This window comes from Lepus europaeus, chromosome 5 (genome assembly GCF_033115175.1).
Source record: "Lepus europaeus isolate LE1 chromosome 5, mLepTim1.pri, whole genome shotgun sequence".
Classification (NCBI taxonomy): Eukaryota; Metazoa; Chordata; class Mammalia; order Lagomorpha; family Leporidae; genus Lepus; species Lepus europaeus.
In genome coordinates, this window is record NC_084831.1 from 42,858,415 (window position 1) to 42,885,224 (window position 26,810).

General features: G+C 40.7%; 1 protein-coding gene and 1 pseudogene across 2 annotated transcripts in view; one reads left to right on the top strand and one right to left on the bottom strand.

Annotated features, from left to right (window-relative positions):
• The window catches only part of EPS15 (epidermal growth factor receptor pathway substrate 15), a 172,563-nt gene that overhangs the window by 66,877 nt on the left and 78,876 nt on the right, over nt 1-26,810 (bottom strand). For both annotated transcript variants that reach the window (XM_062191306.1, XM_062191305.1), the window contains exons 11-12: nt 25,475-25,631; nt 19,295-19,380 (exon numbers count right to left, since the gene is read on the bottom strand). In XM_062191306.1, the coding sequence (XP_062047290.1) occupies nt 19,295-19,380; nt 25,475-25,631 (243 nt within the window). The remainder of the gene's footprint in view (nt 1-19,294; nt 19,381-25,474; nt 25,632-26,810) is intronic.
• On the top strand, nt 11,924-12,547 carry LOC133760486 (double homeobox protein A-like; annotated as a pseudogene).

Below are 26,810 nucleotides of genomic sequence, written 5' to 3' on the forward strand. Positions count from 1 at the left end.
ATGTGGGTCACGATTCGTGAAGATTTTAAACAGTCCCTTACCACGGCGGATCATTGTTGAGCCCTGTTCTTTCCATACCTCAATTTACTTATTACGCAAAGACCATCACCCTCTCTCCACCTTTTCATATTAGGTAAAATAAAAAAATAGAAAATATTGGAAAAAAGTCTAAAAAAACTCACAAATTCTGAAAGCCTAATAATGCAAATTTTTTTCTTTCCTCCTTTTGTGAACAGATTTTCAGATTTGTGAACTGTTTTCAGTCCTGCTGCAGCATGTCAGATAAGCCACATGAAAATCTAGCCACTTCTCCCAATCCCAAATCCTCAGAGGCATTCCACATAAGGTCAATATCAATTCAGCTCCTCCCTTGCAACACTTCAAGTAGAAAACGTTACACAGTACCACAGACCAACACTACACACATCAGTGTGAATTCTTTCTGCTCTGCTGTTAACTGCTGCTACTGACAGTGCCTGCTCAGAACAAGTGTCTGTGCAGGAACACAGAGCTGTAAGAAAGCAGAGAGCTGTCTTAAAGTAGCCAAGACAGAAGAAATGTGAGAGCAAAAGAAGGAAGCTCACTGGTGAAAACAGAAAACACGTTACAGAGGACTCAGCACTACCCGGCAAACACAATCTACATCTGAGTAAAATGGAGAAAGTGGAAGAGCACCAAATTTTCGTCAGAATTTGGGGTGTTTGGGGGAGGGGAGGAATGATGGTGACATCTCTAAAACACAACCCAAAGACCACCTCCATAAATAAAATATGGGAATCTTTTAGGCATTAGTTTCTCCTAGTACAGAATCAATGACATTTAGCTTTCAATTCATGTTTATTTAATAAAATTCTGATCTCATAGCTCTTTTTATTATCAAAACCAAGTACCATGATATACATTGCAAATAAAAAAACTTTATTTAAAAAGATTAAAATGTTCACTTTTATCACCTTCTATGAAAAATATTCAAAGGAAAATCTGTCCTACACACCAGACTGACAATCAAATAGTTTTCTTGCTTACTTAAGACTAAAATTTTAGGGACTAAGCTGTAACACAGTGGGTAAAGCCACCAACTGCAGTGCCGGCATCCCATATGGACGCCAGTTTGATACCCGGCTGCTCCACTTCAGATCCAGCTCTCTGCTAAAGACTGGGAAGGCAGCAGAAGATGGCCCAAGTCTTTGGGTCCCTGCACCCATATGGGAGGCCTGGAGCAGACTCCTGGCTCCTGGCTTTTGACTGGCCCAGCTCCAGCCATGGCGGCCATTTCGGGAGTGAGGCAGCAGATAGAAGACCTCTTTCTCTTTCTCTCTCTGCCTCTGCCTTAGTAGCTCTGCCTTTCAAATAAATCAATCATTAAAAAAAAAAAAAAAAAAAAGGCTACAATTTTAGGGTCAATGTTGTGGCGTAGTAGGCTAAACTTTGCCTGTAGTGCTGGCATTCCATATGGGTACCTGGGTACCAGTTTGATTCCTAGCTTCTTCTTCTTCTTCTTTTTTTAATTTGACAGGTAGAGTTATAGATAGTGAGAGAGTCAGACAGAGAGAAAGGTGTTCCTTCCATTGGTTCACTCCTCAAATGGCCGCTACAGCTGGCACTGCGACAATCCGAAGCCAGGAGCCAGGTGCTTCTTCCTGGTCTCCCACGTGGGTGCAGGGGCCCAAGCACTTGAGCCATCCTCCACTGCCCTCCTGGGCTTTTCCCAGCTTCTCCTCCTCCAATCCAGCTCTCTGTTTACAACCTGGGAAAGCAGTCGAAGATGGCCCAAGTGCTTGGGCCCCTGAACTCACATGGGAGGCCAGGAGGAGGCTCCTGGCTTCTGGCTTCAGATTGGCCCAGCTCTGGCTGTTGCGGCCATTTGAGGAGTGAGCCAGCAGAAGGAAGACCTTTATCTTTGTCTCTTCCTCTCTGTCTGTAATTCTGCCTCTCAAATAAATAAGTAAAATCTCTAAAAAAAGAGGCTACGATTTTAGAGATGCAAATTGTTATTCTGCTGTCTTATCCTTAGCATCTTTATCCTTCTCATTAGAAGCAAGTGGAAATATTGAAACATACATTTAGGTGCAATAAGGAACTGTGGTCATTTTTTCATTCTGGTCTCTCAAACATGAACAGTTTTCTGAAGGCGAAAGATGTAAAAAAGCATTCTGTTTAATATTAGTCATTAAAAAACTTAATTCTCTTTTCAAGGATCTGTGCCACAATTAAAAAAAAAAAGCATTTATAGGCAGATTTCCAAGGAGTCCACTACTAAATGTGAATAAGACTGATGTAAAATGTGTGTAAAAAAATCAATGGGTGATGCGGCAGGCATTTGGTTAACACCCCACTTGGGATACCCACATCACACAACAGAGTTCCTGGGTTCGAGTCCTTGCTCCACTCCTGATTCCAGTTTCCTGCTAATGCATACTCAAGGAGGCAGCAGGTGACAGCTTACGAGAGGTCCCTGCCACCCACACGGGAGAATCACTTCATGTGTATCCAGAGATTGTAGATATTTCAGGAGTGAACCAACATATGCAAGACCAATGAATTTTTTTCTGTTTCTCAAATAAAATAATTAAAAAATCAGTATATATATTTTTATAAAGATTTATTTATTTATTTGAAAGGCAGAGTTACAGAGAGAGAGAGAGAGACAGAGACAGAGACAGAGAGAGAGGTCTTCCATCCACTGGTTCACTCTCCCAATTGGCTGCAATGGCCAGAGCTTTGCTGATCCGAAGCCAGGAGCCAGGAGCTACTTCCGGGTCTCCCACACGGTTGCAGGGGCCCAACGACTTGGGCCATCTTCCACTGCTTTCCCAGGCCATAAGCAGAAAGCTGGATCAGAAGTGGAGCCACTGGGACACGAATCGGATGCTGGCACTGCAAGCTGCGGCTTTACCAGCTATGATACAGCGCTGGCCCCTCAGTATAGATCTTGCCCAAAGCCCAAACTAACATTTATTTTTAATGTCATGACAGAAAAAGATATTTCCTTCAATTTAGTAATTTCCAAAAAATGGAAAGGAAAATATAGAATCCATCTTCCAATTGAGACAACTTCTCTAGCCCTATCCATCCTAAAAAAAAAAAAAAACAAAACAAAAGTACCAAAGCTGTAGAAACCTAGTAAGAAGTGGACAAAGCTTTTCACAAGGATAGGCAGGCTCAGGAACCTTAAGTCCGTGTGATTCACTTCCATTTTCCCAGGCTCTGTTCATGGGGAGAAGGGAGTGAGCCATCTGTCATTGTTACAATTCCAATATTATCATGGATAACAAGATTAAATCACCTTCAAAGTCCTTCCAAGATAGTTTTATGCCTTTTTTCTCTGAACACAAGCATCTACTGTTTTCTAACCAGAAAAAAAGTAAAAAGTAGCAATAATTAGAAATTAGAAAGCTGCAAAAACTTAAAAAGATGTACTTTTCAATCTTGAGATTTATTTATAAAAATTCTTTTGGTGCACATTTAACCCAAAAAAATGCCTATTTGTAAGTAGCTTAAATACCAATTTTTTACAACTTAACAGAAAAATACATGGTATTTTCATTCTGCAGTCTTCATTAAAATATATAGATTTTTTTGTATTTAATTTTTTTTTTTTTTTTAATTTGAAAGGCAGAGTTAGAGAGGCAGAGGCAAAGAGAGGTCTTCCATCTGCTGGTTCACTCCCCAGATGGCTGCAACGGCCAGAGCTGTGCCAATCTGAAGCCAGAAGCCAGGAGCCTCCTCTGGGTCTTCCAGGCAGGTGCAGGGACCCAAGGACTTGGGCCATTCTCCACTGCTTTCTGAAGCCAGAGCAGAGAGCTGGATCGGAAGTGGAGCAGCGGGGACTTGAACCAGTGCCTACATGGAATGCGGGCACTGCAGGCAGCAGCTTTACCCACTGCACCACAAGGCCAGCCCCAGTATACAGGTCTTACAGAAAGCAAGGAAGGCTAGCGCTGAGGCCCAGCAAGTCTGCCTCTGGTACCAGTATCCCATATGGGTGCCAGAGATTCCCGGCTGCTCCTCTTCTGAGCCAGCTCAGAAGCCTGGGAGAGCAGTGGAAGATTGCCCAAGTGCTTTGGCCACTCTACCCATGTGGGAGACCCGGAGGAAGTTCCTGGCTAGTAGGTTCAAATCGGCCCATAGGTCCAACTGTTGTGGTCATTTAGGGAGTGAACCAGCAGATCAAAGACCTCTTCTCTCTGTCTCTCCCTCTCTCTCTGTAACTCTGCCTCTCAAATAATTTTTTTTTTTAAATGAAACAAATAGACAAACAAAACACAAGGAAACAGAACAAAAACTGGGGACCTGGATTCTAACGTGAAATAGCTTTTCTGAATCCATGTATAGATTTTCCATAATACATACTTCCATGAACTCCTTGCATGCACAGATTTCAAAATGTTTTGCACCGGGGCTGAAGCTGTGGTCCAGCAAGTTAAAAGCCTGGCCTGGAGTGGGAAAGGGGAGGGTTGTGGGGGGGGGGGGAGCCTTTGTAATCCATAAGCTGTACTTTGGAAATTTATATTCACTAAATAAAATAAATAAATAAAAAAAGCCTGGCCTGCAGTGACAACATCCCATATGGGCACCAATTTGTGTCCTAGCTGCTCCACTTCTGATCTAGCTCTCTGCTTGATGTACCTGGGAAAGCAGTAGAAGATAGCCCAAGTATCTATGTGGGAGACCTAGAGGAAGCTCCTGGATCAGCTCAGCTCCAGCTCTTGAGACCATTTGGGGAGTAAACCAGCAGATAGAAGAACTCTCTCTCTCTGTCTCTACCTCTCTTTGTAACTCTGTCTTCGAATAAATAAAATAAATCTTATAAAAATTGTATTGCAGCAAAATAAACTTAACTTTTAATTCCATCTGCCATTTTTTTTTTAAAGATTTATTTGAAAGAGTTACAGAGATAAAAAGACAGAGATCCTCCATCTGCTGGTTCACTCCCCAGATGACAATAGTCAGGGCTGGACCAGACTAAAGCCAGGAGTCAGGAGCTATTCGGGTATTCTACGTGAGTGGCAGGGGCCCAAACACTTGAGCCATATTTTGGTGCTTTCCCAAGCCACTGGCAAGGAGATGGATCAGAAGTGGAGCAGCCAGAACTCAAATGGGAAGCTGGCATTGCAGGTGGCAGCTTTACAACACTCTGCCACTACATTGGCTCCTCCATGAGCTTTTTGAAATACCTTCAGACTCTGCCTCTGAGCAAGGACTGCAGGAACTGGCCCATCACAGTAACCATCCCACAATCATAGCAATTAGTTCAAGAATAGCCTGTGAAGCACCATTCTAAAGGGGGAAAACCAAATCTATGATCAAAGATAAGTCAGTCAGAACCTTCATTTAGGATGTCTTTATTTTAAACTAATAAGAAAGTACTATTATTACCAGCACCACATCTACTGCTACTAGTTCTACTATGCCACAGTGCTGGTACTGATAATATCTATTTTATGTAACATATGAAAGATTATTGTAAAAAATAATAAAGGGTTAAAAAAATATAACCTAACATACTCTTATGCAACTCTAAGACCTATCTACTGCTTCAACAAGTATACATTGCACTGTATTACATTCCTTATCACTGCTATAGTTTAGGGATATATAAAACAGTGAAACAGATGCATGTCTTTGAGAAGCTCTTAATTCAGTGTATGTACTCCCATACTTGGGGCGAGGGTCAGAGGAGAATATAAAGAGATCATTGCAATACAGTGTATAGGTGCTATTAACAGCAAAGCCCAAGGACAGAAATTTGATTCTCCCTGGAAAGGGTCAGGAAAGGCTTCCTCAGTATCAGTAAAGGCAGGTGATTAATTGCCAAATTAACTGTGCAACTAGTAAAGATACTTTTACCAACAGAAATCAGTCTGGGAAGACTCTTGGAAGGATGTGGGAATTCAGATAAGCCTTGGAGGAAAGAATGAATTTTGGCCGGTGCTGCGGCTCAATAGGCTAATCCTTCGCCTTGTGGTGCCGGCACACTGGGTTCTAGTCCTGGTCGGGGCACCAGATTCTGTCCCGGTTGCCCCTCTTCCAGGCCAGCTCTCTGCTGTGGCCCAGGAGTGCAGTGGAGGATGGCCCAAATGCTTGGGCCATGAACCCCATGGGAGACCAGGAGAAGCACCTGGCTCCTGGCTTTGGATCAGCGCGGTGAGCCGGCCGCAACGGTCATTTGGGGGGGTGAACCAATGGAAAAGGAAGACCTGTCTCTCTGTCTCTCTCTCTCTCACTATCCACTCTGCCTGTCAAAAAAAAAAAAAAAAAAAAAAAAAAAAAAAAAAGGAAAGAATGAATTTTAGGTAGGAAAATGGTGTTTCAACTGAAGGGACTGGAGAAAATGTGATATGCCATAGATGCTATTTTAATTACTATCTAGGTATGGTATTAGTGTGTTCTAGATGGAGTAGGGATTTGGAGGTCAACTAAAAATAGGTGATTTTGAGAAATCAAATCTTAATCTGGGTTACAGAAAGAGAGAGAGAAAGATCTTTCATCTGCTAAGAAGATGTCAGCTACAGCAGGTATGTCCTGCAGGGGCTGGCATTGTGGCATGGTGGGTGAGGTGCCGGATACAATGCGTGTGCTGCTCCACTTCCGATCCAGCTACCTGCTAGTGTGCCTGGAGGGGCAGTGGAGGACAGCCCACACAGGAGATGTAGAGGAAGCTCCTGACTCCTGGTTTCAGCATGGCCCAGCACAAGCCATTGGGGCCACATGGGGAGTGAACTGGCGATGTAAGCTCTCTCTTTCTCCCTTTCTCTCTCTGTCTCTGTCTTTTGCTCTCTCTGTTGTAGTTCTACTTCCAAATAAATAAGTAAATCTAAAAAAAAAAAACAAACAAACAACAACAAGCAAAAAGAAAAACTTCCCAAATTTGATAAAAGACCCAGTCTACAAATCCAAAAACTAGAGAACTCCAAGTAGTATAAACACAAAAGGACTCATGCTGAGACACATTATAATCAAACTGTTGAAAGACAAAGACAAATAGAGAATCCTGAAAGCAACAAGAAAAGCAATTTGTCAACTTGACACAAAGGAGCAGTCCATAATAAGATTACAAGTGGAATTCTAAGTAGAAATCTTTAAGGCAGAAGGTAGTAGGGTGATACATATATATATGGTGTTGAAAGAAAAAAGGCTGTCATCTTAGAATTCTATATCCAAAAAAACTTTTTCAAAAATAAGTGAGAATTAAAATATTTCCAAACAAAAGCTAAAGGAGTCCATTACTACTAGACTTTCCTTACAAGAAATGCTAAATGGAATGCTTCAGGTTGAAATGAAGGGGTGCTTAACAGTAACCCAAAGCCTTCAGAAGATATGAGAAAGCGTTAAAGTAAAGGTAAATACATAGGCAAGCATAAAACTTAGTATTATTGTAGTTTGTATTGTGATTTGTATTTTCTACAAGATTAAAAACAAATATATAAAATAATTATAAATCTGTTGGGGGCCAATGCTGTGGCCCAGCAGATTACACCTCCACTTGCAATACCAGGATCTGGTTATCAGAGTTCCAATTCAAGCCCCAGCCTCTCTGCTTCCTGTTGATGCACCTAGGAAGACAGGGGATGATGGTTCAAGTACTTGGCCCTTGCCATCCATGTGGGAGACCAGGACATACTTCTTGGCTCCTAGCTTCATCCTGGTCCAGCCTTGACTGCTGTGATCATTTGGGGAGTGAACCAGTAGATGAAAGATCTCTCTCTCTCACCCTCCCTCCCCATTCAAATGAAAACAAATTTTTAAATAATAAATAAATCTGTTAACTGGATACACATCGTAAAGCTTGTGACTCACTTGATCATTGTTTTTAGCCCTTGCCTATATTCCCACTGAACTATGGTCTTTTGTTGAATTCTTTATTTAGTGGAGTATTAAGCTTTTGATTATAACGTAAATTAAAATATATTAATCTCAAAAATTGAGAAAAGGTGGAAGTATTCTTAAAATTGTATCTACAAGCTAAATTGAATCTGTTCTGTTTATATAATTTTTTTTTTTTAATTTGACAGTGAGAGAGAGACAGAGACAGAGACAGAGACAGAAATGTTTTCCTTCTGCTGGTTCACTCTCCAAATGGCCGGCGCTATGCCGATCCGAAGCCAGGAGCCAGGTGTTTCTTCCTGGTCTCCCACACGGGTGCAGGGGCCCTCCACTGCCCTCCAGGGCCACAGCAGAGAGCTGGACTGGAAGAGGAGCAACCTGGACTAGAACCCAGCGCCCATATGGGATGCCAGCACTGCAGGCAGAGGATTAACCAAGAGAGCCATGGCGCCAGCCCCTGTATAATATCATATTAACATAAAGAGATGAGAAATAAAAAAGTGCCATTTGACCTGTAGGACAAAATTTAAAAAATAAATGTCCACAATGCCTAAAACTGTTTCGTGTGTGTGACATCAATAATGGGAGGAGGGAACTACATAGGAGCAGTTTTGCATGTGACAGAAGTAAACTGATATCAATTCCAATTAGACTGTTCAGTTTGGGATGATGAAAAGTTCTGCAGAGTGATAGTGGTGATAGATGCATGACAATGTCACTGAACGGTGTACTTAGAATGGTGAAAATGGTAACTCCACACAGCATTACTGGGCAGCCCAGCTCTTCTTTCTCTCTCTCTCTCTCTCTCGGGCTTGCAGGGAAGCTGAGGCGCTTATTGCTCAAGACAGCTGATGACAATCACTAAAAAGGCAACAGAACACCCTGACTCCGCTTATCTTAAGAACTGTCAGGAGCCTGTGCTAGAGTTAAGAGTAACAACTGCAGACAACTGACAAGCAAGCCTTGGCTTTTAATTCTAACCAGGCTAAAAGTGAGAGGGCCTTAGCTGAAAGAACTCATGGTAAATTGGTAAAAACATAAAGTGTGTGAAAGACAGTGATTGCTTTTTTAAAGATATATTTATTTATTTGAAAGAGTTACACACAGAGAGAAAGAGAGACAGATTGTTCTTCCATCTGCTGGTTCATTCCCCAATGGCCACAATGACAAAGGGTGGCACAGGCTGAAAGCAGGGGCCAGCAGCTTCTTCTAGGTCTCTCAGGCGGGCAACTTGGGCCATCTTCTACTGCTTTCTCAGGCCATAAGCAGAGAGCTGGATCTGAAGTGGAGCAGCTGGGACAGGAAATGGCACCCATGTGGGATGCCAGTGCCACAGCTGTGGCTTAACCCACTGTGCCACAGAGCTGGCCCCAAGACAGTGATTTTTACCTTAAGTTTTTAAATTTTTTTTTTTGTTTTGACAGGCAGAGTGGACAGTGAGAGAGAGAGAGAGACAGAGAGAAAGTCTTCCTTTTTCAGTTGGTTCACCTCCCAGTGGCCGCTGCGGCTGGTGTGCTGCGGCCGGCGCACCGCGCTGATCCGAAGCCAGGAGCCAGGTGCTTCTCTTGGACTCCCATGCGGGCACAGGGGCCCAAGCACTTGGGCCATCCTCCACTGCACTCCCGGGCCACAGCAGAGAGCTGGACTGGAAGAGGAGCAACCGGGACTAGAATCGGCACCCATATGGGATGCCGGCGCCGCAGGTGGAGGATTAACCAAGTGAGCCACGGCGCCGGCCCCAACACTGATTGTTTTAATGAGTTTTACTTCTGAAAAATAAGTTAGAGAACATATTCATAGGCATAAATCACCGAAACAACAGCCTACCCACAATAAGAAAAACAAACCTTGGGGTGTGGCTTTCATGGCCGAAGTACTACTCAGTAGTGGCCAGGACCCAAAATTAGATAGCTGATTTTTCTTTCTTTTTTAAGTTTTATTTTTATTTACTTGAAAAACAGAACAAAAGGGGTACAGGCAGTGGAAAGCAAGAAAGCACAAGCTTCCATCCACAGGTTCATTTCCCAAAGCCAGTAGCCAAGAATTCTACCCAGGTCTCCCACATGGATGGCAGAGACCCCAATACTTGAGCCATCATTTGCTGCCTCCCAGAGTACATATTAGCAGGAAACTGGATCAGAAGTGCAGATGAGACTCCATATGGATGTAACCATGAGAAACCAAGGCTTAATCTGTTGAACTACAATTCCTGCCCCTAGGTAGCTGATTTAATCAAAGGACAAATACAATTTTACTTTGCAAACCTAAAATAATTCACTTATTCTACTTATCCAGCAGGACAAAATAGAAAGGAAAAAAAAAAAGCTTAAAAAAAAAAGGAGAGAATGAAATGTAAGTACGACTTAGCTTTCTCAATTATTATTATTATTTTTTTAAAGATGTATTTACTTATTTGAAAGACAGAGCTACAGAGAGAGAGAGAAGTAGAGACACAGAGAGAGAAACAGAGAGAGATCTCCCATTCACTGGTTCACTCCCCAAATGGCCGCAACATCCAGGACTGGGCCAGGCTAAAGCCAGGAGCAAGGAGCTGCTTCTGGGTCTCCCACTCAGGTGCAGGGGCCCAAGGACTTGGGCCATCTTCTTTTTTTTTTAAATTTTTATTTATTTATTTTTTTGACAGAGTGGATAGTGAGAGAGAGAGACAGAGAGAAAGGTCTTCCTTTTGCCGTTGGTTCACCCTCCAATGGCCGCCGCGGCTGGCGCGCTGCGGCCAGCGCACCACGCTGATCCGATGGCAGGAGCCAGGTGCTTCTCCTGGTCTCCCATGGGGTGCAGGGCCCAAGCACTTGGGCCATCCTCCACTGCACTCCCTGGCCACAGCAGAGAGCTGGTTGGGCCATCTTCTGATGCTTCCCCAAGAGCATTAGTAGGGAGCTGGATCAGAAGTGGAGCAGCCAGGACTTGAACTGGTGCCCATATGAAATGCAGATGCTGCATGCCACAGCTTTAACCACAGAGCAACAGTTCCCGCCCCTAGCTTTCTCAATTATTAACCAAGGTTGAAGCTGATGACAAGATTAACTTATTATAAGGGGACTTTTAAAGGTTCACAGAACAGGGTACTGTGGTGTAGCAAGTAAAGCCACCACCTGCAGTGCCCGAATCCCATATGGGTGCCGGTTCAAGACCTGGCTGATCCAGCTCTCTGCTATGGCCTGGGAAAGCAGTGGAAGATGGCCCAAGTCCTTGGGCCCCTGCACCTGAGTGGGAGACCTGGAAGAAACTCCTGGCTCCTGGCTTTGGATCAGCCCAGCTCCAGTCATTTCGGAAGTGAACCAGCAGATGGAAGACTTCTTTCTTTCCCTTTCTCTCTTTCTCTGCCTTTCAAATAAATAAATAAATAAATCTTTTTAAAAAAAAGTTCACAGAACAGCTTAGTCACTAACTTAACAGTCTACATGGCTGTTTACACACAGAAATTGCTTTGGTTCAAGCAGAAGCAATTTACCAGATCTTCCTGCCAACTATACACTTTTCTTTTAAAAAATTTAATAATTTGCATTTTATTTTAAAGGTAGAGAGAGAGGGAGGGAGATCTTCCACCTGCTGGTTCACTCCCCAAATGCTTGCAACAGGAAGAGCTGTGCTGGGCTGAATCCAGGAGCCTGGAACTCCACATGGGTGTCAGCAACCCAAGTACTCGACATTATTCGCTGCTTCCCAAGGCATTAATTAGCAGGAAGCTGGATCCAAAGTAAGGTAATCAAGATTTGAACCAGGTACTCCTACATGGGATGCACCAAATGTCCACCTCTAATTTTTTTTCTTTTTCATGATTGCTTTATTCAATCCTTGTCAAATCTCCCACAAAAAGGAACGTGGGGGAATGAAAATAATATTTTAATAAGTTGCATACTGAAAAATTACTATAAAATAATCAGTGTTGAAGAACAAAGACTTAAAAATAAAACTATAATATGATATAGTTTATAAAAACAAATGCATATGAATCTTTTTAATTTAGGAAATGATGTTTGATTTATATGTGTAGCCCTAAAGAAAGAGGCAAACAGCTGTTAAACAGTATGAGTCCATGCGACTTCATAGTGTATACTCACTGTTAGAACTCTGTGAAAATTGGTCCTAGACAGATGCTTAGATACTGGGATCATCTTCCAACATGGCTGAAGACAATTCTTCAAACAAGAATTTATCAAAAAATCATAGGCACGGTCTCACAGGATTTAAAGAGCAACTAAAAATCCTCATCAACACCTTCAACCAAAAACCATATCTTGGCTATGGTATTAAACAAAAACTTGCTTCAGAAATCAACACTGAAGAGTCAAGAATCCAGGTTTTGTTTTAGAATCAAAGAGCTAGGCAACAATTCCAGAAAAAGACCAGAACTTAAGGAAGCTTCAGAATCAGGCTGAAGGCATGGAGAAGATCACCTTCAAGAACAGACTGAAAATCTTTCTAACCTGGGGATAGAATCCAGACAGTGTCATACCAGCTACAGCTCCCTCTCAACTGCAAACTCTCATCAAGACATTTACGAACAACCCTTATCCAGAAACTGAGTCCAGAGAACAACCTGCCAAAAAAATTGGGTTCCTGAGTCAAAAGTCCAAATTTGGCTTCAAAACCAGAGGACAGATTCCATATGCAGAGAAAAAGAAAATCTAATGAGCCCTTAGAACAAGACCAGGGTTCTTTTCAGATAGTTTCAAGGTATGGAAGATACATACAATAGGACCACTTCACGAGCACCTATTTCTCTGTAGCCAGAACATTATAGACACAGAGACAAATTTAATGTATTTGATATAATCAACCTGGGCCCTAAGTTTCTCTCACAGTCTTTCAAGAAATCTACCTTTCCATTAAGACTTTAAGACAAACCTTCAGGAAATTTAAACAGGACTTTAGGAAGAAAATACAAGAGAAACCACACAACCCTACTACTGACTCATCCTGGCTTCAAAATTTATCAGACACTGAGACAATGAAAATTAATCTAATAGGAGCCAGTGTTGTGGTGTGGGGTTTAGGCCACTGGCTGTTATGCCAGTTCAGGTCCTGGCTGCTCCCCTTTGGACCCAGCTCCCTACTACTAGTGTGCCTGGGAGGGAGGTGGGGGATGGCCCAAGTGCTTGGGCTCCTCGAATCAGCCTGGCTGAGTCCCACCCATTGTGGCCATTTAGGTATTAGGCCAGCAGATGGGGGGATCTCTTTCTCTCTCTGCCCTTACCTGTCTCTCTCTTACTCTACCTTTCAAATAAATAAGTAAATTTTTTAGAAAAAGAAAATAAGTCCAATAATAATTTTTTCAGTCATTACAGTAATTACTGATTCAGGCAAAAACCATAAACTGACGTTTAAAAATTTTAAAGCTTGAATAACAAGGTATACACATCATCTCAAAGAATCTCCTCACACATGCTTACTGATTATAAAAGAAAAGGTGATCAATGTGCAGTGGAGAAATGTGGCTGACCCCACTTTAACCAAGTGGCTAAAATCCACTTCATGGGACCAGCATTGTGGCACAGTAAGCTAAGTTGCTACCAATGACGCTAGCCCTCCCTATCTGACCCCTGGTTCAAGTCTTGGCTTCTCCACTTCTTTTGGGTCTGTTTGTTTGTTTGAAAGGCAGAGTTACAAAGAGAGGAGAGGAGAGAGGGAAGGAGGAATATTCCATTTGCTGGTTCACTCCCTGGCTGGTTCACTCCACAGTGGCCAGGGCTGGGCCAGGCCAAGGCTAGGAGTTTGGAGTTTCTCCCAGGTCTCCCACGTTGGTGCAGGGGCCTGGACGCTTCTTAAGATATGAAGAGTTGTTTTTCATTTAAAAAAATTGAGGAACATAAATATATGTATATGAAATGCATGAAGTTGTTTTTCCTTAAATAAAATTTAAAAAATAAATAAAATTAATGAAAAACTACTTCCTCTTTAGGGATATTGCAAGAATTCAACAAGGGAATTTATACAAAGCAGGCGTAGCATAATGCCAAGTAACTATTATTGTAATTATCCTGTTTACTGGCCTCAAACCAGGATAACTAAGAGTCCTGACAGGATGTGGCTTTTACTTCCTGATGTTCTTGCTAAAAGGACAGAGAGAGGAAGTAGAAGTTAGCAAAACACAAAATATTAACTTCCACCTCAGCATAATTCCATCATCATCACACTAACAAGTGGCTAAAGAAGATCTCTTGGTATGTTTTGCCTTTTCCACTACTAAGAACTTCTCTGTTTCAGGCATCTGACTTTCAGGGCAAAGATTCTTAAAATATACATCCCTGGATAGTTCTTAAGGGTATAGGAACCGGTAAAATAAACACAAAAAGTATACATAGATTTAACTATTTTTTTCAGCCTTCATCACATTCTCAAAGGAAATCTCTTACACAAAAACAGGTCTGCAATTACCATATAATTCAGCAATTCTACTACTGGATAAATGCCCAAAAGAACTGAAAGCAGGGTCTCAAAGAGACAGCTGTACACCCATGTTCACAGAAGCATTATTCCCCAAAATCAACAGGCAGAAACAACCCAAGCATCTATCAACAGATGAACAGATATGGTAAACAAAATAAATAAAGCAAAATATGGAAAACATATAAAACAGAATTATTATCAGGCCTTAAAAAGAAAATTCTGACACACAGTACAACTTGGATGAATCGCAAGCATATTCTGCTAAGTGAAATAAAATAGTCACAAAACAGATATTGTGTGATTCCACTTACATGAAGTACTTAAGAGTTGTCAAAATCACAGAGACAGAAAACAGAGTGGCTAAAGGGCAGGGGAGGACAAAGAATGGCAAATTACTGTTTAACGTGAAGAGTCTCAGTTTTACAAGATGAAAAGAGTTCTGAAGATAGATGGTGCTAACAGTTATACAACATTATGAATACACTCAATACCACTGAACTTATACCTAAAATTAATGAAATGATATGTTTTGCTATATGTTTATTTTACTACAATTAAAAGAACTAGATTTGTAAAATATGAAAAAAATCAGCCAATTAACCTTAAAGTTCTTGTGAGGATTCAAAACTCTTTTATATGTAAAATCTTTTCATTGCCTTCAATATAAGCTATTATTCAGAGGGTCTTTTTGCCTGATTTCAACATTTATAACACGGTTTCTATTCTTCCAATCAACTTTTCAGGGATTAAGTTTGAAAAATATTCTGATATTTATAATATATTTTGATTCATTCATTCAATTAACCTATACTGATTTTCTAGATTGCCTATCAAGAAGAATAAGATATAGCTCCTATTCTTATAAAATTTACCAAAAAGAGGCCGGTGCCACGGCTCACTTGGCTAATCCTCCACCTGCAGCGCCAGCACCCCGGGTTCTAATCCTGGTTGAGGCACCGGATTCTGTCCCAGTTGCTCCTCTTCCAGTCCAACTCTCTGCTGTGGCCTGGGAAGGCAGTGGAGGATGGCCCAAATGCCTGGGCCCTGCACCTGCATGGGAGACCAGGAGGAGGTACCTAGCTCCTGGCTTCAGATCAGCACAGTGCGCTGGCCGCAGTGCACCGGCCGCAGTGCACCGGCCTTAGCGGTCATTTGGGGGGTGAACCAACGGAAAAGGAAGACCTTTTCCTCTGTCTCTCTGTCTCTGTCTCTCTCTCTCTTTCTCTGTCTAAATCTGCCTGTCAAAAAAAATTTACCAAAAAGAAGTAAACTTTACTACAAAAAAACCTTGTGGAAAATACTATCATAAAGGGATAAAATCTTCAGAATCAGAGACTGAAAATGAAATCTGAAGATTTAAGAGAAGGTTGACAGAAAAGATAATATTTAAGCTGAGCCTAGAAGACTGAATAAAAGGTGTATTCCAGGCAAAGGGGAACAGTAGGATCTGAGGTATGAATAAAAGTGATGGCGTGTTGACCTGAGAGATAATAAACCCAACCATCATGTGGAGGAGAAAAGAAAGAAGCTGACACAATAGGTTAGAACACTGGCTAAGCACTGACAGTACAAAGAGCATACATACAGTGTCTCCTCTCAGTAAGCTTCGCAGTATCAGCCATGGAGGAGGGTGATTCTACTGAATTGTGGCAGGTAGCTATGATGGAGGATTGGCCAGGATGCCAAGGGAACATCATGAAGGAAGCATCTTTACGCCACATGAAAACTAAACTGGATTCATCTTTTGATGGGGAGTCACTTGAGGGATTTGATTTATATATTTTATATATTGGTTGGAAATAGAATGGTTCAAGAAAAGAAGGCAGGCTTTAAAACAGGGAGTTTATTCAGATATTGCAGTGATACAAATAAAAGAGGAAGGCTAAAACTAAGACAGAAATGGTAAAAAGGCAAAGACACATTTCAACAATACTGAATAAATTATTTTCTCTTCTATATAAGCAAAGCTAAGCACTTGGGGATACCGTAGTGGATAAGCAAGTAATCCCTACACTTAAGAGGAAAAATGTGAGAGCCAAGAAAATAAACAATTACAATAAAGTATGGTAAGTATTATGACAGTTTTAAATATAAAGCTTATGGTAAAACAGGATCTTTAGTAAGATCTGAAGAGCATGGGAATTAGAGGTCAAGTAATCAGGAAAGGTTCATCTCCCAGAGGAAATATTTAAGGTGTAATTTAAAAGACAAGAAAGAGATGGTAAGGCAAAGGAGATGATGGGAGGGTAATTAATCCAAAAGACATTTCAAACACAGAAGAATGAAAATGAGAGGAAGAACAATCTCAGGTTTCTAAGCTAGAGCGACTAGACGAGTGATGATGTCACTTAGAAAGGGGGACACAGGTCAGTAGTCAGGGAGATTAGGAAGTCACATCCTACTAGACATGCAGATGTAAACAGCAGTTGCTAAAGACAAATAGAAGTCTTCAGCTCAAAGGCTCTAGGTACCTGATAACAATACTACATTACCTTTTTATTACCCTCCTCCCTTTTTAAGACATATTTATTTATTTGGAGGGCAGAGTTACAGACAGAGGCAGTGAGAAAGAGTTCTCCCATCCTCTGGTTCACTTCTCAAATGGTCACAAAGGCCAGAGCTGGGCTGATCCAAAACCAAGAGCCTGAAGCTTCTTTCAGGTCTCCCATGTGGGTTGAGGGGCCCAAGGACTTGGGCCATCTTCTACTGCTTTCCCAGGCCACTAGCAGAGAGCTGGCTTGGAAATAGAGCAGTTGGGACCTGAACCAGTGCCCATATGGGATGCCGGCACTGCAGGTGGCAGTTTTACCCACTATGCCACAGCACCAGCTCTGCCTTTCCTTCTTTAAATTAAAAAAGTCTACTAATTTAATCTCTGTCACCATCACCTCCAATTAAATTATTAATTAATTTGAAGAGACAGTAACAGAGAGGGAGGGAGGAAGGGAGAAAGAGAGAGATTGAGATTCTATCCCTTGCTTTACTCCCCAAATGGCCACAACAGCTGAAGCTGGGTCAGGCCAAAGCCAGGAGCCAGCAATTCCAACTGGGTCTCCAAATGTGGGTAGCAAGGACCCAGGTACTTGTGTTATCCTCCACTGCTTTCCCAGGTGCATCAGAGAGCAGGACAAGAAGCAGAGTAAGCAGGACTCGAACAAGCATGGTAATATGCGATGCCAGCATTACAAGTGGTGGCTTAACCAGCAATGCCACAACACCCATCCCAGCCTAATTCATTCTTACTGGCATTATTAAATCACAAAATCAATACAATATTACTGGAATAATGTAAAACATCTAAATTTAAAAAGTGCCAAAAAGCATCCTGCCTCTTCACTGTGTTATCTTTTCCATTAGAAACAATTTGGTACGAACTAGAGTTGAAAACAACATCTATTTTCTGACCAAAAGCAAAGAATATGTTTACCCAATTAACTCCCATGTTTATATACAGCTTTCAGGTTTCCAGTGGTGTATAATGATCAAAACAAATTTTTCTAAAAGACATTTTTTTATTACGCTTCTCTGAATTTTTGGCATTCTACATTAATAAAATATAATTGTTATTGACGGGAGAAATAAATATTGTAAAGCACCACACCCATGCATCATAACACACACAGTTAACCCTGGGATGCAGCCAATGAAAAAGTTGAAAGAGAAGAAAATTACATTTTTTTTTAGCATGTCTCCCCAAATCACTTAACCAATCTAAGGGCCACCATACCTCAGGATGCTTTATTATGAGAGATAGTCATTATGTTTATTTTATATGCTGTTTATTTGCAGGTTTGGTTTCTGGATTTAAATTAAATACTTTCATCTCAAAGCCAACAGAGTGGCTAATCTTTTGTCAGATAACAAGTAAGAAAGATTTTAAAACAGCTGAAAAGTGGTAACTTAGAAAGAAAAAAGTGTTACAATACTTAAAGTCAAGGTTTACAGTGTAATACCCTGAATTGGTGGTAGTGATCTAATACAACCACTTATAAACGTGAATTTTTAAAAAATTATTTATTTATTTAAATTTATTTATTTCTCTGACAGAGTTACAAAGAGAGAAGGAGAGACAGAGATCTTCCATACACTAGTTCGCTCCCCAAGTGGCTGCTATGGTTGGGACTAAGTCAGTCCTAAACCAGGAACCAGAAGGTTCCTCCAGGTATTCCATGTGGGTACCAGGCCCAAGCACATGGGCCATCCTCTGCTGCTTTTCCCAGGTCAGCAGCAGGGGGTGGGATGGGAAGTGGAGCAGCCTGGACACAAATGGACACTCACATGGCAATGCCAGACTGACAAGCACAATGCTGACCTGGAAAGTGAATTTTAACACTCACAATTTTGGCACGGGTAGATGCAGCTTATTGTGACATTACTGGAACTGACAGATGATAGAAGCCTACACTCAAAATCTCACCTAGGGGCCAGTGTTGTAGAGCAGTGTGTTAAGTCGCTGTTTGTAATGTCAGCATCCCACATTGGAGTGCTGGTTCAAGTCATGGCTGCTCTGCTTTCCATCCACCTCCCTGCTAAATGTGTCTTGGAAAGTAGTGCAAAATGGCCCAAGAATTTAGTCTCCCACCCATGTGGGAGACTTGGATGGAGTTTTGGGCTGTTGGGTTCAGCAAAGCCCACTCTTGGGAAATAAAGCAGCAGATGGAACATTTCTATCTCTCTATCTCTGTCATTCTGCCTGTGAAGTAAATAAATCAATCTTTAAAAAATGGAAAAAGAAGTTGGGGAAAAAATCTACTTCATTTATTCTAACTTACACACTCACTCAGTGTCTGGAATCAAATAATATCTTAAAGTTAATGGCATGCCATAGTTTATTTGGCAGTGATTTTTCTTTTTTCAGTAGTACATAAGAAAATAGTACCTCCTGTAATTAAGTTGCTTTATATTTGATGAAATATACAGTGATTCAATTCAAATGGAACTATAGTATTAAACTAAATAAAGCAGCATTTAACAAGATATATATTAGAAACAGAAAGGGGTTATGTGTGTGCACATATGTGTGCCCATGTGTAGCCTGTAGGTTTACTTTACATACCTCTGTAGGTCAACTATTTCATTGTTAAGGGTATCTAGCTCCTTAATAGCAGAGAAATCTGCAACAGGACTTGATCCTATGATGTTCTAAAAACAAAAAGTTCACAAGCACATATTATTACTATAAAATTATATTACATACAACAAATAACTTAAAATGTTGAAGTCTCTAAGGTATTGCATAATTTACTATATTGCTAATAATTCATTTAATAAAGCTGTCTAGTTCAATTGTATATACATATATATATCACTATATTCTTAGTTATATACTAAGACATTCTCTTAAATACTCTAAAAGCTGTTATTCTATAATTAAAAACTCCCACCCCCACTTCAGGTCCCAATGTCTTTGTCACTTGATTCTAGCCTGTCTAGGATCTTGAAGTAAAACAGATATCAGGTTTATAAACTAATACTTCCAGTGAAGTATAAATTTCTTGGGGAGATTGTTGGTGATTTATTTGCATTTGTATCATCTGACACAAAATAAATTCACAAATTTTTGTTGAATTTTTTTTTTTTTTTTTTGGGAGAGGCAGAGTTAGACCGTGAGAGAGAGCAAGACAGAGAGAAAGGTCTTCCTTCCATTGGTTCACCCCACAAATGGCCGCTACAGCCGGCGCGCTGCGGTCAGCGTGCTACGCTGATCCAAAGCCAGGAGCAGGTGCTTCTCCTGGTCTCCCATGTGGGTGCAGGGCCCAAGCATTTGGGCCATCCTCCACTGCCCTCCCAGGCCACAGCAGAGAGCTGGACTGGAAGAGGAGCAACCGGGACAGAATCCGGTGCCCCAACCAGGACTAGAACCCGGGGTGCTGGTGCCGCAGGCGGAGGATTAGTCAAGTGAGCCACAGCGCCGGCCAATTTTTTTTGAATGTTAGAATTATGACTGGTTTATTTCATTCAACAAATATTTACTCTTGCTAAACACTTTCAGTGTCTATTTAAAGTAAAACCATCTGCTCAGGCATGTTCCACTGTAAACATTAATATCACCACATATGAAGCTGTTCATATATAATACCCTTTATGTATAGTTTTCTTTCACTAACAAACGTGTCAATTTTGGTTTCTGGTAACTGTAGTTAGAAATTCTAGCTGTGTTTATTCTGGGCTCCACTGCTTTCTAGCTGCATGATCTGTAAAATAAGGAAATAATTTCCACCCTTCCCACTTTACAAATTAAATGAAATAGTATATATGAAATCATTTTATAAACATGGTATTTTATAAGCATAAGTTATTGTTATAATTAACTCCCCAACAAAATGTGAGTTGTTTCTCCCAGGATTCAATCTCCTTTGTGAACCATCATTCATGCCCTATATAGTTGGCTGAAGTCAGGGAAAAGGGAAAATTGTGCCTTCAGTTAACCTATGCCAAGTGAAAAATAATGGAATAATCACCACTTGGAAATGTTAAAACTGAGTGAGGCTTGAACATGTAAAACCTAAGAAATATTGATGACCTAATTGGAACATAAAAATTAGTAGCATTAATATTTACATTGTTGTGAACTTAATGTATGCCAGTAGTTTGTATAACAGAAGAAATCTAAAAGCTCACAATGTCTCATTTCTCATTTGTAAAATCATCTACAATTCACTAAGCACTTTCAAACCCATTAGTCAGTTCTCAAAACTAATCTGAAATGTACATTGTAGGCAGGCCATATATTATTATTAACCCCATTTTATAGCTGAGGGAAGCAGATTAAATGACTTGCTCAAAGCTCATCCCACTGTTAAAGGAAATCTGATTAAACGTCTGTAGATTAAATTATTTCATACTATATCCTTTGGTACTTGCATATCAAGAGTATTTAGGTAAATGAGGCCATTACCCTAAAAATAAACTTGATAAACAGGTACCCATTGGGGCTGGTGCTGTGGCGCAGTGGGTTAAAGTCCCGGCCTGCAGCACTGGCATCCCATATGGTGTCAATTTAAAACCCAGCTGCTCTACTTCCCAACCAGCTCTCTGCTGGATGGCCTGGTAAACCAGTAGAAGATGGCCCAAGTGCTTGGGCCCCTGCACCCACATGGGAGACCTAGAAGAAGCTCTTGGCTCCTGGTTTCGGATCAGCTTAGCTCTGGCTGTTGTGGCCATTTGGGGGGTGAACCAACAGATGGAAGACCTTTCTCTGGCTCTACCTTTCTATGTAACTCTTTCAAATAAATAAAATCAATCTTTAAAAATAAAAAACAGGTACACATCAATGAGACTTAGCAAATAATTCCTTCTATATTTTTTATGCCACACTGTATTTTCAGCAGGGATCTGTTTTGACTATCAATATCTAAACTCATGTATAAGGATTCAGTTAATTCTACTCTCAATTTTATATTAATTACAGATCTTTACCAAAAACACTTGTTAACTGTTCTACTGTGTTCCGTTGATACAGAGTCCCCTTTCAATGCTAAATTAAACTAGATGTTTTAATGTGGATTTTTGAATATAAATTATTCATTCACTTGGGTTAGATTAGTAAAAATAACTCTATCTAAATTTGACCTATGAGCTAAGCTTGGCCAGATAGCTAGAGAGGTAAACAAAATGAAAAATTAGTACTTGGTCTCATATGTCTATCACCAAAAGGAACTTACATCACTTATATTGCTACTGAGAAATTTGCTCTCAGAAGCACAAGTGTACAAAAAACCTCATGACTTTTACACCTCTTCCATCACTGTAACTCAAAAAGAGTGACTCACATCTGAGTCTTTTGCTATGAAAAACAGCATCAAAGAAGACAAAGTGAGACAAATTAGTTTAACCTCAAATCAGTTAGAAAGTGATACCCCCGATGACTCTAAAATGACATGCATCCAGGAAGCATGGAAAAAACATCATCACATATTTTATGCAGCAAATGAAGAGTATACAAAGAAAAATAGAGCACATACCCTTCTTTCAAAATATTTTCTCTCACCCTGTTTTGTGCATTAAACAAAAATTCCATTTTGGTGATTTTAAGTGGGTCAGAGAGCTGAGTGAAGGCAAGCTAATACGCACACAAGGACCAAGTGACATGTGACAAAAGCATGCTGTGCAGGTATTTTCTCTTCACCAACTTTAATGCATTAAAAAAAAAAAAAAAAACCTCTAATTTCAAAATGCATCTCGTAAACCAAAAAACACAATGCTAAAAAAGAGGCATAAAATAAAAGTCTAACCTTGATAGAGTTAAGAAACTGACAGTACAAGAAAGGCGAGAAGCAGAGTGTTGCAGAATGGAAAAAACAGTCCAAACTAGAAAAAACATAGAAAGGGAAGCAACATTCAGAAAAGAATTAGTCAAAGCTGCAAAAAATGCAATATTTTTTAAAAATCAGGTTACAAAGAGAAAAGTAATTATCTGTAAGATAAGACAAATGCAAATTTTAGTTTTTAAAAGTTATAATTTTTGGTTAATAGATAAGACATCAGTGATGAAACTCTATCTCAATGAACAATACTGATAGCTGCAATGTCTATCCTCTACTGAACAGACCTCAGAGAAATCAACTAAATAAACATTCTGCTTTCCAGTTACAACTTCAAGTGCCTACTATTATTAGACAGCCTTCAATGAACAAACATAATTTACTTTAGAAATCTTTGTTATATCTGTAATTTGTGTTGGTTGGAGACAAAAGGTTATAAAACGCAGAGAGTAAGAAAAAAATAGTCCAGATCAGTGAAACAAAAGACAAAACAAAACATTATGCCTGGCTGGCGCCGCGACTCACTTGGCTAATCCTCCGCCTGTGGCGCCGGCACCCTGGGTTCTAGTCCCAGATGGGGCACCGGAGAATGGCCCAAGTGCTTGGTCCCTGCATCCGCATGGGAGACCAGGAGGAAGCGCCTAGCTCCTGGCTTCAGAGCCGCGCAGCGCACTGGCTGCAGCGCACCGGCCATAGCGGCCATTTGGGGGATGAACCAACGGAAGGAAGACCTTTCTCTCCATCTCTCCATCTCTCTCTCTCTCTCTTTCTCTCTCTCACTGTCTAACTCTACCTATTAGAAAAAAAATTATGCCATAACTGAGATACAGTTACAGAGGGCATAAATACAAATTCATTAACTTTTATCTTCCTGGGTAACATCACTTAAGCCTTCTCTGCAATTTATGTAACCTATGTCGTACATCACAAGGAACCCAAAAACAATCACAAAACATTCCTCCCTCTTGAACATCTCACAAAGCAGATAATCGAGTATTTATTTTATTAAGAATAAGGAGAAGGGCTGGCGCCGTGGCACAGTAGGTTAATCCTCCGCCTGTAACGCCTGCATCCCATGTGGGTGTCGGTTCTAGTCCCGATTGCTCCTCTTCCAGTCCAGCTCTCTGCAAGGGCCTGGGAAAGCAGTAGAAGACAGCACAAGTCCTTGGGCTCCTGCACCCACAGTGGGAGACCAGGAAAAAACTCCTGGCTCCTGGCTTCAGATCAGCACAGCTCTGGCCTTTGTGGCCATTTGGGGAGTGAACCAACAGAAGGAAGACCTTTCTCTCTCTCTCTCCCTCTCACTGTCTTTAACTCTAACTCTCAAATAAAAAATAAAATCTTAAAAAAAAAAAAAAGAATAAAGGCAGGGAGTGGACATGTAGCCTAGCTGTTAAGATGCCCCATACCAGAGTGCCTGGGTTTAGTTCTTGGCTCCACTCCTGATTCCATGTTCCTACTAATGCAGCCCTGGGAGGAACCAGTAATACCTCAAATAATTGGGTTACTGCTACCCATGTGAAAGACCCAGATTGCGTTCTCAACACCTAGATATAGCCTGGCTCTGGTTCAGCCTCAGCCATTGTGGGAACTGGGGGAGTAAACAAGTAGATAGGTACTCTGTCTGGCTCTTTAATTAATTAAAAAAATAATAACGACCAAAATTCCAATAAGTAACTCTCTATAATGAGTGTTATAAATACCATTCAGTTTACTTAGGGAAAACATCCAATTTTGCCTTGTTTTCTTAAATTGCTATTTATTTATTTTCACTTTACTTGAAAGACACAGACGGGGAGAGAGACAGTTCTTCTATCTACTGGTCATTCTCCAAATGCCCACATTTGCATGGGGTATGCCGGGGCAAAGCCAGGAGCCTGGAACTCAATCCAGGTCCCCCAGAAAGTAGCAGGGACTCAAGTATCTGAGGCATTACTTGCTGTCTCCCAGGATGTGCATCAGCAGGAAGCTGGATGGGAAGCAGAGCAGGCGAGACTCAAACCAGTCATTTCAATACAGGATGCAGGTATCCTAACAGTTGAGCCAAACACTTACCCCTCAGGAATTTTTACTTTTATTAGGTTGTTTAAGTGGGATTTTAAAAAATCCATCTGAAAAAATTAACATGAAACCAAAATATCCTATTGGCTTGGAGAGGGAGCTTTCCTCAAACCAGACATTTGACAGCTCCTATAATACACAGCCCTGAAGAATCATCAAGAATTATTTTTAAAGACAAATAGGTACTATATTATGCTAGTCTTTTTAAAGATCCTGTGAATGCATTATTCCCCAAAAGGTTTCTGGCTGAGGAGAGAAAAATCAAGGCACAACATGGCTAAAACAACAATTATGAACATTCCCACTGCTACTCAGAAAGGAGATGTAGCTAAAACTTGTTCCTGGCTATTCAGATAGTCACCTATAGACTCAGGAATAAAGAATCATCTACAGGGGGGGGGGGGGGGGACAAAACCTATAGATTTAGTCTCAATATAAGGTTTTCCTTAGGTACTTTTTTGATGTAAAACTGATACCAAGTAATCGTCATCTCCTAGACTTTGTTTTCAAATTTATATCCTTTTTTCTATAAGAGTAAATCATCAGATGAAATAGTAATTTAATTCTTGTACCTGTTACTTAACATTTATACTATATTAATTAAAAAATAAATCACAAATCCAGGGAGGAAAAATAAAGCCATATTTTTCCAATTTTAAGGTTGGAAAATATAATTGTTGGATGTGTAACGAGTGGTGGGAATAAACAGCTGCAGGTCAAAGATGTTATACAAGGCACTCAAACATATCTAGAGGTACAAAATAAGCACAAACGTTACACTGCTCTGCTCCTGCCCAGATACTTATTCTCCAGTGTTTTATCTGAATACAATCTGCCATCTGACATGGTACTTGCAACTTTGTGTTAATGCTTCAGGGTTTTGCTTTTTTTTTTTTTAAAAGTTGTCTTACCTTTTGTAAACTCGTCCTATCTGATGGTGGAATCATCTCAGGAGTGAGGATGAGAGGAGGATCAATGCCTTTTATTAACTTTTGATTGATTAAGTGAAAAGCCAAGGCAAACTGATCTTTTGAAAGTTTCCCACAGCTCTTTGGGTCACACAATGCCCTGTATAAATAAACAGTTTATAAACATCACAATGCCATCCTAAAAACCCAGAAGAAAACTACAAGTATGTGTCTTTTTAAAAATAATCACTTGAATTAAAAAGACCAAGTTGCAGCTTGTCCAAAACTCAGCTCAAATATTAGAAGAGATAGACCAGCTAAGATACGAAAGTGGAACTAATTCACCTAGTGCTGAGCAGAGGCCTCTAATCTGGATTTACTTTGTACTTATTAACAAATTCTAGAAACACAACAAAGTAAGAGCTGTGGTGGGCCAAAGAATCCCAACATTTCCTGTTACCCAAATTTTTAACATGACTTGTTCAAGATTAAACCTAAGCGTCAACAACTCTGACTAGTTGACAGCATTAGAGTGGCTCTGAGACAAGCAAAAATTTCCACATAGTCTGGCTTCCTGCAAGCCTTGGAGTAGGAGGGTACAAGGATCACCGAGTCAAAGCAGAAAGAACAGCTGCAAATGGAGATCACATGTGAGGAGAAGGCAACAATCTGGAAAGCTTTACAAAATCACTTGAAGAGAAACAGCAAATGTCTCATTCTATTTTCCTTTTCTTTTTAAAGCTCAGTTTTCTAAAGTCCTAATCTGTTTAAAAACAGATTTCATTTGAAATATTTTATTGAAAGCCAATGTGGCCTGACCAAAGGACTATGGGTTACAGTGTCAAACAGGCCTTGAATTCCATTATTTTCTTATTTCTTCTTGTGACTTTGGTCACAATTTTTAACCTCTCCAAGTTCTTAGTTTCTGTGACAGTGGCCATCTACTGAACACAGTATCTAGCCCAGCACCCCGAACTTATGTATACTTAATCTTTTTCAGTCTTCAGTCCTTGCTTTTTTTTAAAACAAATCTACCATCCTCTTTTCTTAGTTCTAAGCTTCTCTACAACTATGTGGCTCAACTTTTTTTTTTTTTTGACAGGCAGAGTGGACAGTGAGAGAGAGACAGAGAGAAAGGTCTTCCTTTGCCGTTGGTTCACCCTCCAATGGCTGCCGCGGTAGGCGCGCTGCGGCCAGCGCACCATGCTGATCCGATGGCAGGAGCTTCTCCTGTCTCCCATGGGGTGCAGGGCCCAAGGACTTGGGCCATCCTCCACTGCACTCCCTGGCCACAGCAGAGAGCTGGCCTGGAGTCCCTGGTCGGTGCCCCGACCGGGAC